Source organism: Osmerus mordax, chromosome 28, assembly GCF_038355195.1.
Source record: "Osmerus mordax isolate fOsmMor3 chromosome 28, fOsmMor3.pri, whole genome shotgun sequence".
Lineage (NCBI taxonomy): Eukaryota > Metazoa > Chordata > Actinopteri > Osmeriformes > Osmeridae > Osmerus > Osmerus mordax.
The window spans coordinates 980,478-995,365 of record NC_090077.1 but is presented as its reverse complement, the minus strand read 5'-3'; the positions used below and the strand labels follow the sequence as shown (position 1 = coordinate 995,365).

At 47.0% G+C, this 14,888-nt stretch overlaps 1 protein-coding gene across 1 annotated transcript in view; it reads right to left on the bottom strand.

The window, feature by feature from the left end:
* Positions 1 to 4,587: 4,587 nt before the first annotated feature.
* The window catches only part of fibcd1a (fibrinogen C domain containing 1a), a 12,965-nt gene continuing 2,664 nt past the window's right edge, over positions 4,588 to 14,888 (bottom strand). The window contains exons 3-8 of the mRNA XM_067231342.1: positions 14,271 to 14,747; positions 13,239 to 13,398; positions 12,722 to 12,858; positions 8,703 to 8,799; positions 6,220 to 6,399; positions 4,588 to 4,853 (exon numbers count right to left, since the gene is read on the bottom strand). Coding sequence (XP_067087443.1) covers positions 4,588 to 4,853; positions 6,220 to 6,399; positions 8,703 to 8,799; positions 12,722 to 12,858; positions 13,239 to 13,398; positions 14,271 to 14,747 — 1,317 coding nt within the window. The remainder of the gene's footprint in view (positions 4,854 to 6,219; positions 6,400 to 8,702; positions 8,800 to 12,721; positions 12,859 to 13,238; positions 13,399 to 14,270; positions 14,748 to 14,888) is intronic.

Sequence of the window (14,888 nt, the reverse complement as noted above, 5' to 3'; positions counted from 1 at the left end):
AGCTGTTGTGAGCTGGCCCGCTTCCGCTCCATTTGACTCATCTGTCAATTTCGACAGGGAGTTTGACAGGTCAACGCATGCGCATAGACTTTACCTCGGCATGAGGAGCCAGATATGACGAATCAATTTGCATCACTGGCCATGCAAACTTTATGAATTTATCTATTTTCTGAAAAAGGTCTGACTCGCATCCACAGAAATGTTAACAAGCTATGTCGTACTTATAAACCAACGAAACTAGTTGTATAAAGTCTGATTACAGTGGCGATCTAGCTAGCTAGCTCGTACGTGAAAGCAAGTATAGGTTTTCCATGTCTTTTAGTAAAATACAAGTTGTCGACGTAGCTAATCTACTGCTGTATTATACACATCTAGCTATATAACAAGTATTATAACACGTTATAATACTTGCACCGCACGGTTATGATGTCGACACATACTTTGCTAACGTAAACTAACTTTCACAATGACAATTCATGAAAAACCTGTTGCGTCTGAACTTGTCTAGTAGCGGTTTGCAATGAATCTCAGAAATGTAATCATATAACGTTGAAATCCCCCCAAAAGTGGACATTCTCTTCTTATTACCTTACTCCACAAACGTGATAATAAAGCAAAGCAAACGTCAGCGAAAACAAGACAAATCCAACTAGACAAGAAGATGAAAAAAGGGACGCGTGCAGTAAAAAAAAAAGTTATCAGGGCAAATGTGCCTGATCAGAGCATAACTGTTCTTACCCCTTGAAAATCTTCCGCTACGGGCGAGAGGAAACTTGATATATTTTTCGCTGCAGCAGAAAATTGTTCCATTCGCACTGAGCTGCACCTTTACTGCAAACGCTGTGGCTAGAGTCAACTGTTTCAGAAGGCTACAGGCGCTAAAGTTCAAACTATGCAAGTCGCCATTTTTCACTGTTTCCCGCGAATCATGTACGTTTTTCCTTATGTAAATAATATAACCACCTCATCATATCCAGGAAGCCCAGCCCAATGAGATGAGGTACACTTTGTCCCCCGACTTGATTATTCAACCTACACGTTTAAATACGTTTCTCACTCACATTATAACTTCATATTCAATTTTTGTAGGAGTTGCATTTAATTACTGTACATTACATTAATTTTATCATTCTAAGATAAGTCAAAATGGGTTATTATCCTTGAGTTATTACTGTCTAAGAATATGAAAATGTCCTCTATGCATGATACTTCTACTGAATTCTAGTTATTAGATTATAGATTCTTAGAATTGTGTTTCGTTTTATCTGTGGATGTGGATGACAAATAGTGTCGGTTACTTTGAGCTTGTGGTCTTCATAAACAACCATAAAACACATCTACTGTTGATCTAGTTTGAAGTTCTTTCGGGACAAGAGTGGGGTAAAGTGTGATTGTTTGTCTTTAATGTTTTTCTAGAAACATGTCTTAACGTTGCAAAATAACCGTTATTTTTTAACAGGCTAGCCTATATATTGCAACAATGAAGCCTGTTGAATTCATTACGTTAAAAAAATACAGTTGTTTTGAAATGAATCATTTCCCAAAAGCCTCCCCACCCAAGGCTGCACGACAACACAGAGAAAAGAATGCCGGGTGAAGCTCAACCGTTGAGTGGCCCACAACCAAAACCACAACAGCGATTTTTTTTCACCCAGTCATCCAGAAGACTAATGCAGAGTCTGTCCTATCAGAACAACTCAGTCCACAGCTGTTCCAAGCCTGCGGACTTGTCTCTGTTGTCTATGTGGATTAGGAACAAACACCAACAGCGCAAAGGATCATTTTGTCATGGAAAGATTACTCATAAATAGCGTTTGTGAAGCTCAGTAACTTTATCCGTTGCTGTCTGCTCCCAGAGAAGGTGGGGGCGATGGGGGCTGGAGGAAGTTGGATATAAATGGATGCATTTCAGGAAAGCAAAATTCCTGTCAACAGTCCATTTTTCCGACCAAATGTGACATTCGATGCTTTCTCTCTCTCCCTCTCTGCTCCCCCTCCATCTCTCAGACTGTCATGCTTCATCACAGTCCAAGCTTGATCCCCTCTCTCTCTCTCCCTCCCTCTCTCCCTGTGAAGAAGACTGATTTTGGAAGCACAGTCGTACTGAGTGGTCGTGGAGGAGTTGGACCCTTTGTCATGTGATGCTGTCTGGTGTGTGTGCGTGGGACGACACAAACACACACCCAACACACTCCTCAAAACACACACACACACACACACACATTCAAAACACCTGCCACACACATACACAAGCATTTACTACACATCAGGGACCACACCATATCAGTAAAAAAAAATGAAACAAAGGTGCATATTTATTGAGGTTACATTAAAATTCACAAAAGGGATTCGGGGAGGTTAAGCTCGGTTACAGATACATAATAATCAACATTTTTGGATCTGGACGCGTCAAGCAGTTTGAATGTGACTGGTAACAAGGAAAGTCACCCATCAGCCTCACACACTGTGAAGTTGTACATGTATTCTCATTCGACTGCGAGCAGGATATATTTCTTGGCCCAGTCAACGTGTGTGGTTGCTTTACTGTGCTACACTGTAAGGGCTGGAGAAGCTCCACAGACACATGGAGTCTGTTTCTGCGGTGGTCATGAACCGAGATAGATGGGGAGAGAGGATGCACTCAGGAGGTACAATAGAGAAGAGAGATGCTTGGTTGGCCTCGCTTCCGAGGGGGAGTGGGTATTTTTATGTGTGTGTGTTTAGAGAAAGCGAGAGAAAGAAAATGTGTGTGTGGAAGTGTGTGTGTGTGTGTGGAACATTCAGCTGGTGCTGCTGAAGGACAAGTACTATTAAACGCCTCAGAGAGTCTGAGGACACCAGGGCAACAGACGAGCCTGCAGGTCCTCAAGGCTCCGTTAGATGGTGCTGTTAACAAGGCGGTGTCTCAGTCCTCCAGTCATCTCTCCCCCTCTTTCCCTCTCTCTCCCCCTCTTTCCCCCTCTCTCCCCCTCTCTCTTTCTCTCTCCCCCTCTCTCTTTCTCTCAACCGTAGACTCTGTCTTCAAACTAACTGATGTGGTCCGGATAAAAAGATCTAATACACTGCATAACATTAAGAGATAAAAACAAATGATTACTTAAGCTTTGTGTAATTTAGGTTTTGCCATTGTGTCTTCGGTTAAGTGTTTTAATAAGCCTATTCAATCCTTCAACGCATTAATTGTTAACAACACAATACATGCTTAACACATTACACATCTGATATATAAAACATGTTTAGTTCCTGTCAGAAACCATTCAGAGTAAGTTGTTTTGATGCCAACATTTCAGCTACTAAAGTGCTCATATCTTCAAACATCAGACTTGACATTTCTGCTTCCCTCCAGCAACATAACTCTTTCAGATTATCATCAGCAGACTAAACGGAACATAAATATTTCTAGTCAACATTAGAACCTCTCCTTTCGTGTGTGTGTGTGTGTGTGTGTGTGCAGAACTCCTCCAGCTGAAGGGGTTGAGGAGGAACAGAGATAAAGACTAATAACACTTAGATAATAATGCGTCACAACATATGAAATAATAAATATAGATTTGATATAACAAGGAGGGAAATTAACTGGAAATCCTTTTAAGTATTTTTGTATCTGTTTTTGATAGATCGTGCCTGGCGCAATGGAACCGGTGCAATAGCCCCAAAACATGCAAAACCCGGACAACCTGACACTCCAAGGCAGACCAAAGCAAACAAGCTCTGAGAGATAAACTGATTTCATGAAAGTTCTGGAAGTTGATCTGGAGTTATATCTGCCACTTTGGACGGATGCCGAGGGGAGAATTCAGATTCTGCTTCTTTAAATAGAGAACATCCTTCACGCTTCCTCGGTTCCAGCTCTCCGCAGCCTGACTGAAGACTGGGAGGGGGAGAGAGAGAGAGAGGGAGAGCGAGGGAGAAAAAGAAGGAACGAGATAAAGAGGTAGAAACAGAGGGAGAGAGAAAGAGGAAGAGAAAGATGGAGAAAGACAAAGAGAGAGAAGGAGGGAGAGAGATAGGGGCTTGAGGGGGGCAGAGGGCAGGGTAGAGCAGTACAGGAAATCTACTCAACCCTTCAGCTTTTACGAAGTAAAATGTTCAGGATTTCTATTTAGAAAAGTAATTTACCAGAACCACAAAATATTGCTCAGTCCTTACCGATACATTAGGTAACTTCCATATAGACATGAGAGGACGAGAACAAGTTTACATTAGCTAAAACTAACTTGAGTTTAAGAGAAAGGTTATTTACAACATACTGACTGTCTGACTTGTGCTTGTGTGGGGTAAAGGGGATGTTGTGTTGAGCTGTCTAAGGCTCCATCATCACAGATGATTCGAATATCAACAGCCGCGGGGGTCGATTGGTCACGTTTATTTTGAGTCCTGAATCTCAGCAGTGATGCCCATGTGGGGTGTCCTACTCTCTCATAGGTCGGGAGATGGTCATGTGAAGTCACTCTGTCGTCTTATTGGTCAAGAGGTGGTGCCAAATTTCCAACTGCCTTCTCATTGGTGTATGAGGCTGTCATGTGAGGAGTCCTTCTGCCTTTTCATTGGTCTACAGCATGGTCATGTGACTGCATCCCCGCCATCTCATTGGCTCTCGTCGCGGGTGGTGGACCTGATCTTCATTTCGGTGAACTTGAGGGAGTACTGCCAGCCGGTCCAGGATGACCACTCGATGCCGTCGGCGTAGGACGTGTGCTGCCCGCGCAGGTACTGCCCGTTCAAGTTGGAGGTGTGGCAGTTACGGTACCACCAGGCACCGTGGTAGAACGAGGCACAGTTGTTCTCGGAGTGGTCGTTGTCCTGGTCCTTGGTGGTGAACTTCATACCATTGTGTTTCAGCAGGGAGTCTCCTGGAGAGAGGAGAGGAGAGAGAACAATGATCGATAGTCAACAATCAAAACCCACAGAACTTCTGTAGCCTTCTGTATAGACCAGATAGAAAATAGACTACAACGGGGGCTGAATTCTAATACAACTCTGTTTGTGTGTGTGAGTGTACTTGTGTGTGGGTCTGGCCTGTATAAAATGTCTGCCAGCTTGGTTAGAGATGGCCTTGTTAATTAGAGCACAGATGCAGAGATAGAGACCGCAAGATGGAGCGAGATAAAAAGCCATGGAGAAAGAGTAAGGGAGTCAGAGATAGACAGAGGGACAGATAGAGAAAGAGAGAGAGCAGAGAGAAAGAGAGTGAGAGAGAGAGAGAGAGAGAAAAAGAGATACAGAGATAGACAGAGTGACAGATATAGAGAGAGAGAAAGTGAGTGAGAGAGAGAGAAAAAGAGATAGAAGGAGCGACAGATAGAGAGAGAGAGACAGAGAGAGAGAGACAGAGAGAGAGAGACAGAGAGAGAGAGAGAGAGAGAGAGAGGGAGAGAGGGGACCCGAGAGAACGCCCCGCTGCTGCTACATGCTCTTCAGACAGAGTGTTTACGTCTCTGTAATGATAACGCCGTATTAACATAACAGACCAGCTAGACGTCCTCCTGACTCATTATCCACAACCTTCCCAGCGTCTAACCTCAAGGTCACCGCTCTGGACAGACCAGCAGCAGGAGAGCGTGGGCTTCAATTTCAGTCTTTGTGTCAGAGTGTGTGTGTGTGTGTGTGTGTGTGTGTGTGTGTGTAGGGAGGGAGGGAGCATAAATACCCCACATGGTGAGCTTAGACTTGTAATAAGCAAGTGGTACAGCACAGGGAGTACCCTAAATGTACTGGGATGATAGCCATAGTACATTAGGAGTCTAATTCTACTAAAGTGAGTACACTTGGAGCATTGTTCTAGTACAGTTAGTCCACAAGAAGCATGGTTCTACTACAGTGAGTACACTAGGAGCATGGTTCTAGTACAGTTAGTCCACAAGAAGCATGGTTCTACTACAGTGAGTACACTAGGAGCATGGTTCTAGTACAGTTAGTCCACTAGGAGCATGGTTCTACTACAGTGAGTACACTAGGAGCATGGTTCTAGTACAGTTAGTCCACTAGGAGCATGGTTCTACTAAAGTGAGTACACTAGGAGCATGGTTCTAGTACAGTTAGTCCACTAGGAGCATGGTTCTAGTACAGTTAGTCCACTAGGAGCATGGTTATAGTGTACTAAGAGCACGGTGTGCATGTGAGACCTGCGGTGCCGGAGTAGTCGGAGACGGTGAGGGGGTAGTGAGTACACTAGGAGCATGGTTATAGTGTACTAAGAGCACGGTGTGCATGTGAGACCTGCGGTGCCGGAGTAGTCGGAGACAGTGAGGGGGTAGCCGTCCTCGTCCGCGTCCACGGAGAACAGGCCGACTCCGAAGGTGGCGTACTGAGCGAACGCTGTCCCATTCTCAAAGTCCTCCAGGTCGATACGCAGCTCATAGTTTGACTGGCTGGTCAGGGCATGCATCCTCCTCAGACCTGAGCAAACACACACAGATGCTCTGATCAGACCCGGCCAATCACACACATCTGGGTCATCGAGGAGTCTGGCGGTTGGTGCAGCGTGTGTGGTACTTCATTCATCCCGAGGGGAAACTGTCATTTGGTCAGTTAGTTAGTTATTCAGTCAGCCAGTAATTCAGTCAGTCAGTAAGTAACTCAATTACTTAGTCAGTCATCTAGTTGGTCAGTCAGTTAGTTAATTAGTAAGTTACTTAGTTTGTCAGTCAGTTATTGAGTTAGCTACCTAGTTACTTAGATTGTTCATTTTTCTCCTCCTTCCATCCCTCCTAGTTGAATGCTCCCCGCCGGTTTCAGCAAGACATTAGCATTAGAAAGCATCAAGCCGTAACCATGGAGACAGAGCAAGACTAGACGTTGTGATGGTAAAACCTGCATCTCCCTGTGAATTCACTTAACTGTTTAACTTTAATTGGTTCCCTTGAGAGTCTTGAGGTAAATTGCAACAGCAGGTTTTAAAACCTGCTCAGAATCAGCTGCTAAACTGAAATACCCAGGTGTTCTTAGTTCCTAATGAACTTCTATTGTTTTACTGTAAAAATGTTTAACTAAACACCTTTGTGATTGCACATGCACACACAGTAACACACACCCCTCACCTTACCTTCTCTGTCATTTTTTCTTCTCTCATGCCCTTTACTTTCTCCTCCTCTCCTCTCTTAATGACAGTTGTCTTTCTTTGTCTTTTTGTCTTGTGACATTTTATTACTTTCGCTACTCTAACAGTACAGCACTGTGGTCGCAGTTGTTGTTTTTTAAATGTGCTTCATGAATAAACTTGACTTGAGTCCTCACCTCTCCACTCCTCACAGCCATGCATCGTCTAGTAGACGGTTAACAGAAGGTTATACAGCGAAATACAACCGGCAGAACAATCAACTCTTTGAAAATATAAAATCCTTGAATTCCCAACAAATTCTTTCAATTATTGTACAGAGAGTGAATTTTTGTGGTACCACATGAGCTCAAACAAACCAATAGTCAGAACAGGCAACTAGACGACGATGGACTCGTAAAAGGGTGCAAAGCGTTTGAATATTTCTTTATATAGATGTGTGCAGCTGTGCTTGGTGGTAACTGAGTGATGAAGAGGGTCTGATGGAGTTAGTTTACTTTGATGGAATCTTTGTTTTAATTGGTGTTTCCAATTCCAAGGAGGTAAGGACAGGAAGGATGAAGAGATAGGGGGGGGGGAGACAGGGAGGGAGGGGGGGAGGAGACAGGGAGGGACGGGGGGGGAGACAGGGAGGGAGGGGGGTTGGGGACAGGGAGGGAGCGTGAAAGGGAGGGAAGAAAAGGAAGGAGGGAGAGGGGTGGAGGAGAGGAGGGGTGGAGGAGATGAGGGGTGGAGGAGAGGAGGGGTGGGGTGGAGGAGAGGAGGGGTGGAGGATAGAAAGTGGAGGGAAGCCAGTAGATCCAATATAGATAAAGACTAACACATGCACACACACACACACACTTTCACACACACACACTTACAAGCATGCACTCACACACTCTCACAAACGCACGTGATGTGCTTGGCTGTAAATTGTCATCTAATGTCTAAGCCACATTGGCATGCTGAGTGCAGATCACATTCTTTCCAAGAGAACACAGCACAACTTCTTTTCCGAATTCAAATGACTGATTAGAAAATAACAGATAATAGAATGTACTTCGCAGTAGTCTTCTGGTAGGTCAGAATGAAAATGAATATGCTGATTAACTACAAAAGGAAAATATGGTGCTGCAAATGCAACTTCGCTCTTTGATGACTTAAAATACTCATATTAATATTCATATCTCCCCACATATCAAAATAACACTGATATCCACAGATTCTCAGCTAATTCTAATTTAAACCTAGAAGATGAGAATTTCTTATTAATTTTGTATATGAAATGAATAACTGTGTGCATGTATGTGTGGAGGCACTGCTTTGGTATTTATGGTGATGTTCAAATTTCGAAATTATATGTGTGTGTATGTTTGTGTGTGTGGTACGTGTGGGTGTGTGGTGCATGTACATACATGTGTGTGTGTGCGTGCAGTGTGTGTGTGTTTGCATATAGTGTGTGTAGTAGAAGTTGGTTTATTCATCCCCGAGGGGAAAATGTGCGAGTGTTATGTGTTTGCGCTACATGTGTGTGTGAATATGTGTATATGTGTGTGTATATATATGTATATATATGTGTGTGTGTGATGTGTGTGCGCATGCAGTACATATAAGTGTGTGTGTATGTGTGTGTATGTGTGTGTGTATACGTGACTGTGCTCACCTAGCCAGTGCTCCCCGGTGATCTTGCCGAAGCCCTCCCGGTACGCTGCCCAGTCCCGGAAGAAGTTCACGGCCCCGTCCTCGCGTCGCTGGATCACCTAGGAGACGGCGACACGCGGTCAGCAACACAAAACGACACAGCACTTTGACCTGGACCGTCAGATGACCCTGGACACACACCGCCACCCTGGTCCTGACCCTGGACACACACCGCCACCCTGGTCCTGATCCTGGACACACACCGCCACCCTGGTCCTGACCCTGGACACACACCACCACCCTGGTCCTGATCCTGGACACACACCACCACCCTGGTCCTGACCCTGGACACACACCGCCACCCTGGTCCTGACCCTGGACACACACCACCACCCTGGTCCTGATCCTGGACACACACCACCACCCTGGTCCTGATCCTGGACACACACCACCACCCTGGTCCTGACCCTGGACACACACCGCCACCCTGGTCCTGACCCTGGACACACACCGCCACCCTGGTCCTGACCCTGGACACACACCGCCACCCTGGTCCTGACCCTGGACACACACCGCCACGCTGGTCCTGACCCTGGACACACACCACCACCCTGGTCCTGACCCTGGACACACACCGCCACGCTGGTCCTGACCCTGGACACACACCGCCACCCTGGTCCTGACCCTGGACACACACCGCCACGCTGGTCCTGACCCTGGACACACACCGCCACCCTGGTCCTGACCCTGGACACACACCGCCACGCTGGTCCTGATCCTGGACACACACCGCCACCCTGGTCCTGACCCTGGACACACACCGCCACCCTGGTCCTGACCCTGGACACACACCGCCACCCTGGTCCTGACCCTGGACACACACCACCACTCTGGTCCTGACCCTGGACACACACCGCCACCCTGGTCCTGACCCTGGACACACACCGCCACCCTGGTCCTGACCCTGGACACACACCGCCACCCCTGCGCTTCACACAGCTGCTGAGAGAGGCTCAGCATCGGGGCTGTATTAGTGTCGTGTTGCGGGTGGAGTGGCCTGCTCTCTGGTGACCATTACCGCCTGAGAGCCATCTGTCACACACTGAACTCCATTACTGCTTCTGTCCATCAGGCTTCATGGTCGCGTCTCTCTGTTTGTACGTAGGATTGCTTCTAAATCTACACATGCACATGCCCCGGATAGGGATGAAGAGATGGAAGAGTCAGGATTTGTCCTTGGTATTCAAACACACACTGACCAAATGTAAACATGAAACCCCCAGGAGCACTCAGGCTGCGTGCCGACCTCGACCATAAGATACAGAAGCTCCATGGAAACATAATCTTTTAGAACATGCTCCAACATAACACACCTCCACTAGAACATGTACCATGCCTCTATTAGAAGTTACCTCCACCTTCAAACAAGGCAGGTGGGTGTTTGGAAATGTTCCGAGGAACATTTACCCAGGTACGGGAGGTGCACAGTATAATTAATGTGGTTGCTTGTATGTGTGTGTTTATGTGTTTGCGTATGTGAGTGTGTGTGAGTGTTTGTGTGCGTGTGTGTTTGGGGTGTGTGTGTTTATGTGTGAGAGTTTGCGTGTGTGTGTTAGGGGAGTTAGTTTTGGTTGAGCCGCCCCTCAGTCTAACCTTGGAGTGAAAAGATCAGAAAGAAAAGAGATTCTGTCAATAAAACATAGCAGGTTTCTGGACAGAAACACCCGAATACACTATTCATGGAGAGGAGGCTTAAGACCGAGCAAAGAAATCTGAGAGAGAGAGAGAGAGAGAGAGAGAGAGAGAGAGAGAGAGAGAGAGAGAGAGAGAGAGAGAGAGAGAGAGAGAGAGAGAGAGAGAAGGAAGGAGATATAGATGGAGTGGGGGAGAGAGAGATACAGAAAGATGGAGAGAGATTGTGAGAGAGAAAGTGAGGGAGAGAATTGGGGGAGAAAAGAGGAAGCCAAGAAGGTGTCCCCTAGAGAGAGACAGAGAAGCATAGAGAGAGAGAGAGAGAGAGAGAGAGAGAGAGAGAGAAGCAGAGAGAGAGAGATCCAAACAGAGAGAGAGAGAAGCAGAGAGAGAGAGAAGAGAGATCCAAACAGAGAGAGAGAGAGAAGCAGAGAGAGAGAGAGAGAGATCCAAACAGAGAGAGAGAGAGAGAAGCAGAGAGAGAGAGAGAGAGAGAGAGAGAGATCCAAACAGAGAGAGAGAGAGAGAAGCAGAGAGAGAGAGAGAGAGAGAGAGAGAGAGAGAGAGAGAGAGAAGCAGAGAGAGAGATGGGTGAAGGGGTGAGATTGATGTTGGAGGCCACGGGACACCTGTGATAACGCAGAAGTGCTGACTCTGAACCCTCGTTTGCAGCATACACACTCCCTGAGATATATGGTGCTGTGGGAGCAAAGCTAGACACACACACACGCATGGACACGGACACACCCACACACTCAGAACTGTTCACCTATTCAAGAAGACACAAACACAACCCCCCCCCCTAACCAAAGGACCCTGACATCCATCAGTGACCCAGACAGACAATAATACCAGTTATTTATGTGTCAGTGACACAGCGACTCAGAGATGGAGAGACATCCTGTTTTCAGGCTGCTGGTGCCCACTAATGGAGCACTAATGGCTCATTTATCCCATCCTGCTCTGCTCTTCACCATTGGAGGGTATTTTCTGGGAAGGGTGTTCCCAAAACTGGCCCCTGACCTGCCCTGGCCCCAGCTGACCTCCAGGAGCCTAACCCTCCAGGTTAGGCTTCACACCGCCAAACCTGGCGCCCTCGCCAAACCTGGCGCCCCGGGCCGGTCCTGCCCTGCTCCACTGACCTGCGGGGAGCAAACTCCCGGAATGCCGTGATCTCCCATAAACTCCCATAATCTCCTAATCTAATCTGTCAGATCCCTGTCTCTCTGGAACCAGGAGGTGTCACCCCAAAGCGGTTTGCAGTGCCAGATCCCAGATTTGATTGGCTGATAGAGAGGAACTCTAATTACCAGGAGAGCCAGAAACACTTGGGGACATCCTGCAGCCAAGACTAGTTAGGAGACTGGCTCTGAGGAGTAAAGCTGCAGGTCAACCTGTCATTAGATTGACAGGAGGTCGACTGTGTGTATGTGTGTGTGTATGTGTATGTGAGTTTATGAGTGTGTGTATGTGTGAGTAAACACGTATGTGTTTGTATGTGTGTATATGAGTGTGTGTGGGTGTGTATGTGATGAGTGTGTATGTGAGCGTGTGTGTGTGTGTGAGGAGTGTGATGGTGGGCAGGTTTGGCTTCTTTACTCAGAACAGGAGCAGCCTCAGGAAGGTCTGGGCTCTGGAGGGATTCAGGGACAGGGAGTTCAAGGCTCCTGGTAGAAGCAGATATGTACACACATGAAAAATACATCTATCCTCAGAAAGATACAACAAAATGGCTTGAATTGTACATCCGACTGACAACTCTACAATTCCACTGTCGAGCGGGGATAAATATTTCAGCTCCACTTCTTTCTGGAGTCGTATTGAATAATGAATACCAGCTGTTTATATCCCCGCTCTCCCATCTTTGAGCAAATACAATGCTCTTCGGTCTGATTGCCCGGGTAGTTGTCCTGGAGACGAGGGAGGTTTGAATCTTGAGGATTAGCTGTCTGGTCTTTCAGAGGAGTGAAGCATTACTCGCCTCATACTGTGTGCGTGAGAGAAAGTAAGTGTGTGTGTGTGTTTACATGTTGTGTATGTTTAGGTGCCTGTTTCAATGTGTGTGTGTATCAGTGTGTTTGATAAATATATATAAATTCATAAGTTCATTCATATATATTTTAAATTGTTTAATTTTTAGATTGTTTAGTTCCTAAAATTATTTAGACTATTGTACTTTTTTACTTTTAATTTAAGATCTGTATATGTTTATTGTTTGCACCTTCCTGCCACAGTAAATTCTGCGTTTAAGTGAACCTACATGGCGAATAAACCCAATTCAGATTCTGATTGGATGTGAGTGTGTGTGTAGTTTCAATGCGTGTGCGCGTGTGTGTGTGTGTAGCTCACCGTCCAGCCCCCTCCTTCGGTGGTCATGTCACAGTACACCTGGAAGCCGGCAGGGTCGTGTGTGGGGAACACGGAATAGATGCCATCTTCTTTCAGTCCACTGGAGAACAGGTCGCTGCAGTCACGAGGTCTGGATCCTGCAGGAGACCCGCACACACACATCAACACACGCAAACATGTAGAAACACACTTGTTAAACACGTTTGTGTGTGTGTTTGCGTGTATCTAGATGTGTTTCTATTATTGTCTATCTATCCCCTATCTATTATACCTGTGTGTGTGTGTGTGTGTGTGTGTGTGTGTGTCTACCTTGTCTGCTGTGTGTCAACATGAGTGTGTGTGTGTCAACCTGAGTGTGTATGTGTGTGTGTGTGTGTCAACCTGAGTGTGTATGTGTGTCAACCTGTGTGTGTATATGTGTCAACATGAGTGTGTGTGTGTCAACCTGAGTGTGTATGTGTGTTAACCTGAGTGTGTATGTGTGTGTATGTCTGTGTGTATGTCTGTGTGTGTGTACCGTTGGCGCAGCCCCTGGGTCTGGCGCTGCGTACAGGAGCTCTCTGCAGGTCGGCCTTCAGACGGCTCCTCAGGTTCCCCGTCTCCCTCTGCATGGAGGTGAGGGCCTCGCTCACCGAGTTCACCACCTTCACCATGTTCACCTGGCTCTCCGACAGCAGCTGCAGTAACACACACATTTACACACACACGCACACACATTATAACTTACACGTATCAACACACCCATCACATACATATACTGCAACACACACATACAAATACAAAGATAAAACGCGATGCAAAACCCACACTGTAGCACACACACACACTCTGTTTCTCTCACTGGATGGCTGTGTGTCTGTGTGAGTGTCTCAGTTGGACACTGACATTAGGCAGACAGAACACATCAGTTCATCCTGAGAGTGTGTAGGTGTGTGTGTGTGTGTGTAGGTGTGTGTGTCCTTAAGGGCGTGTATCAGATCATGGATAATGAAAGGAGGGCTATAGGGTGTCTCCTGGTCTCATTAGCTTCCCTGCTCCTCTGCACACTCAGCCTCCTGGGGTCCAAAGGCACTCAAAGGACACACATACACACATATATAACACACATACACAACCACACACACACGTATGGTGTATCGCTATTTCTATTCAGCAGGACATGAGAATCTGTATTATTGATTCAGGAGAGAGACATCCAGAGTTTGATGGATGCCAACTATGCAATTTCACACTGCTTCTACAGCTTCACCCCCCCCCATGCCCAAGTGTGTGTGAGTGGGTGTATCCTTGTGTGAGAGTGTGTGTGTGTGTAGTGTTTGTATGTGTGTGTGAGCGTGTAAGCGTGTGTATGAGGGAGTGTATGCTTGTGTGAGAATGTGTGTGTATGTATCCTTGTGTGAGAGCGTGTGTGTAAATGCGTGTGTGTGTGTGTACGTGTGTACATGTGTAGGTGTGTACATGTGGGTGTACATGTGTGTGTGTGTGAGTGTGTGTGTACATGTGTGTGTGTGTGTGTGAGTGTGTGTGTACATGTGTGTGTGTGCTCTACCTGTATGAGCCTGCCCTGTTCTCCCTGCAGGGTGCCCAGCTCCTGCCCCAGGCTGCCCTGCCCTCTCCTCAGCTCCTCGTTGTCCTGCCTCAGGGTGCCGGCGTGGGCCGCCAGCTTGGCCACCTCCTCTGCCAGCTTGACCAGCAGCACGCGGTCCTGCCCCTTCCCCGAGCGCAGGTCCGAGTCGTGGTCGCTGAGCGACCGCAGCAGCGACGTCTGCACGCCCTCCAGACGCAGGAAGTTGCCGTTGTAGTCGGGGCAGTTGGGGTCGATGAACACGTTGATGCGCGAGCCGTCGCCCCTGTCGACCGTCACCAGGGCGCTGCCCTCGTCCTGATTGGTGGAGACGACGGGTGCGCCCCCGAGACTGAGGTTGGGGATCTGGTAGTGGTTCATGAGCAGGATGGCGCCGGTTACCGTGACAGCCAGTAGAACGACTACAAAAAGGAGAACCGTGCAGAGGAGGTAGCTACACCTCTGGGGGAGAAGGAGAGAACATTATTAGCTATTATGATACGTGTGAAAGCGACTCTAAAGGTCTCTTTCTCTGTAAATAACAAGCCCATTACAGACTGTATCAAGTGCATGGCTTTTCTGCAAGTGGGCGGAATGAACAGT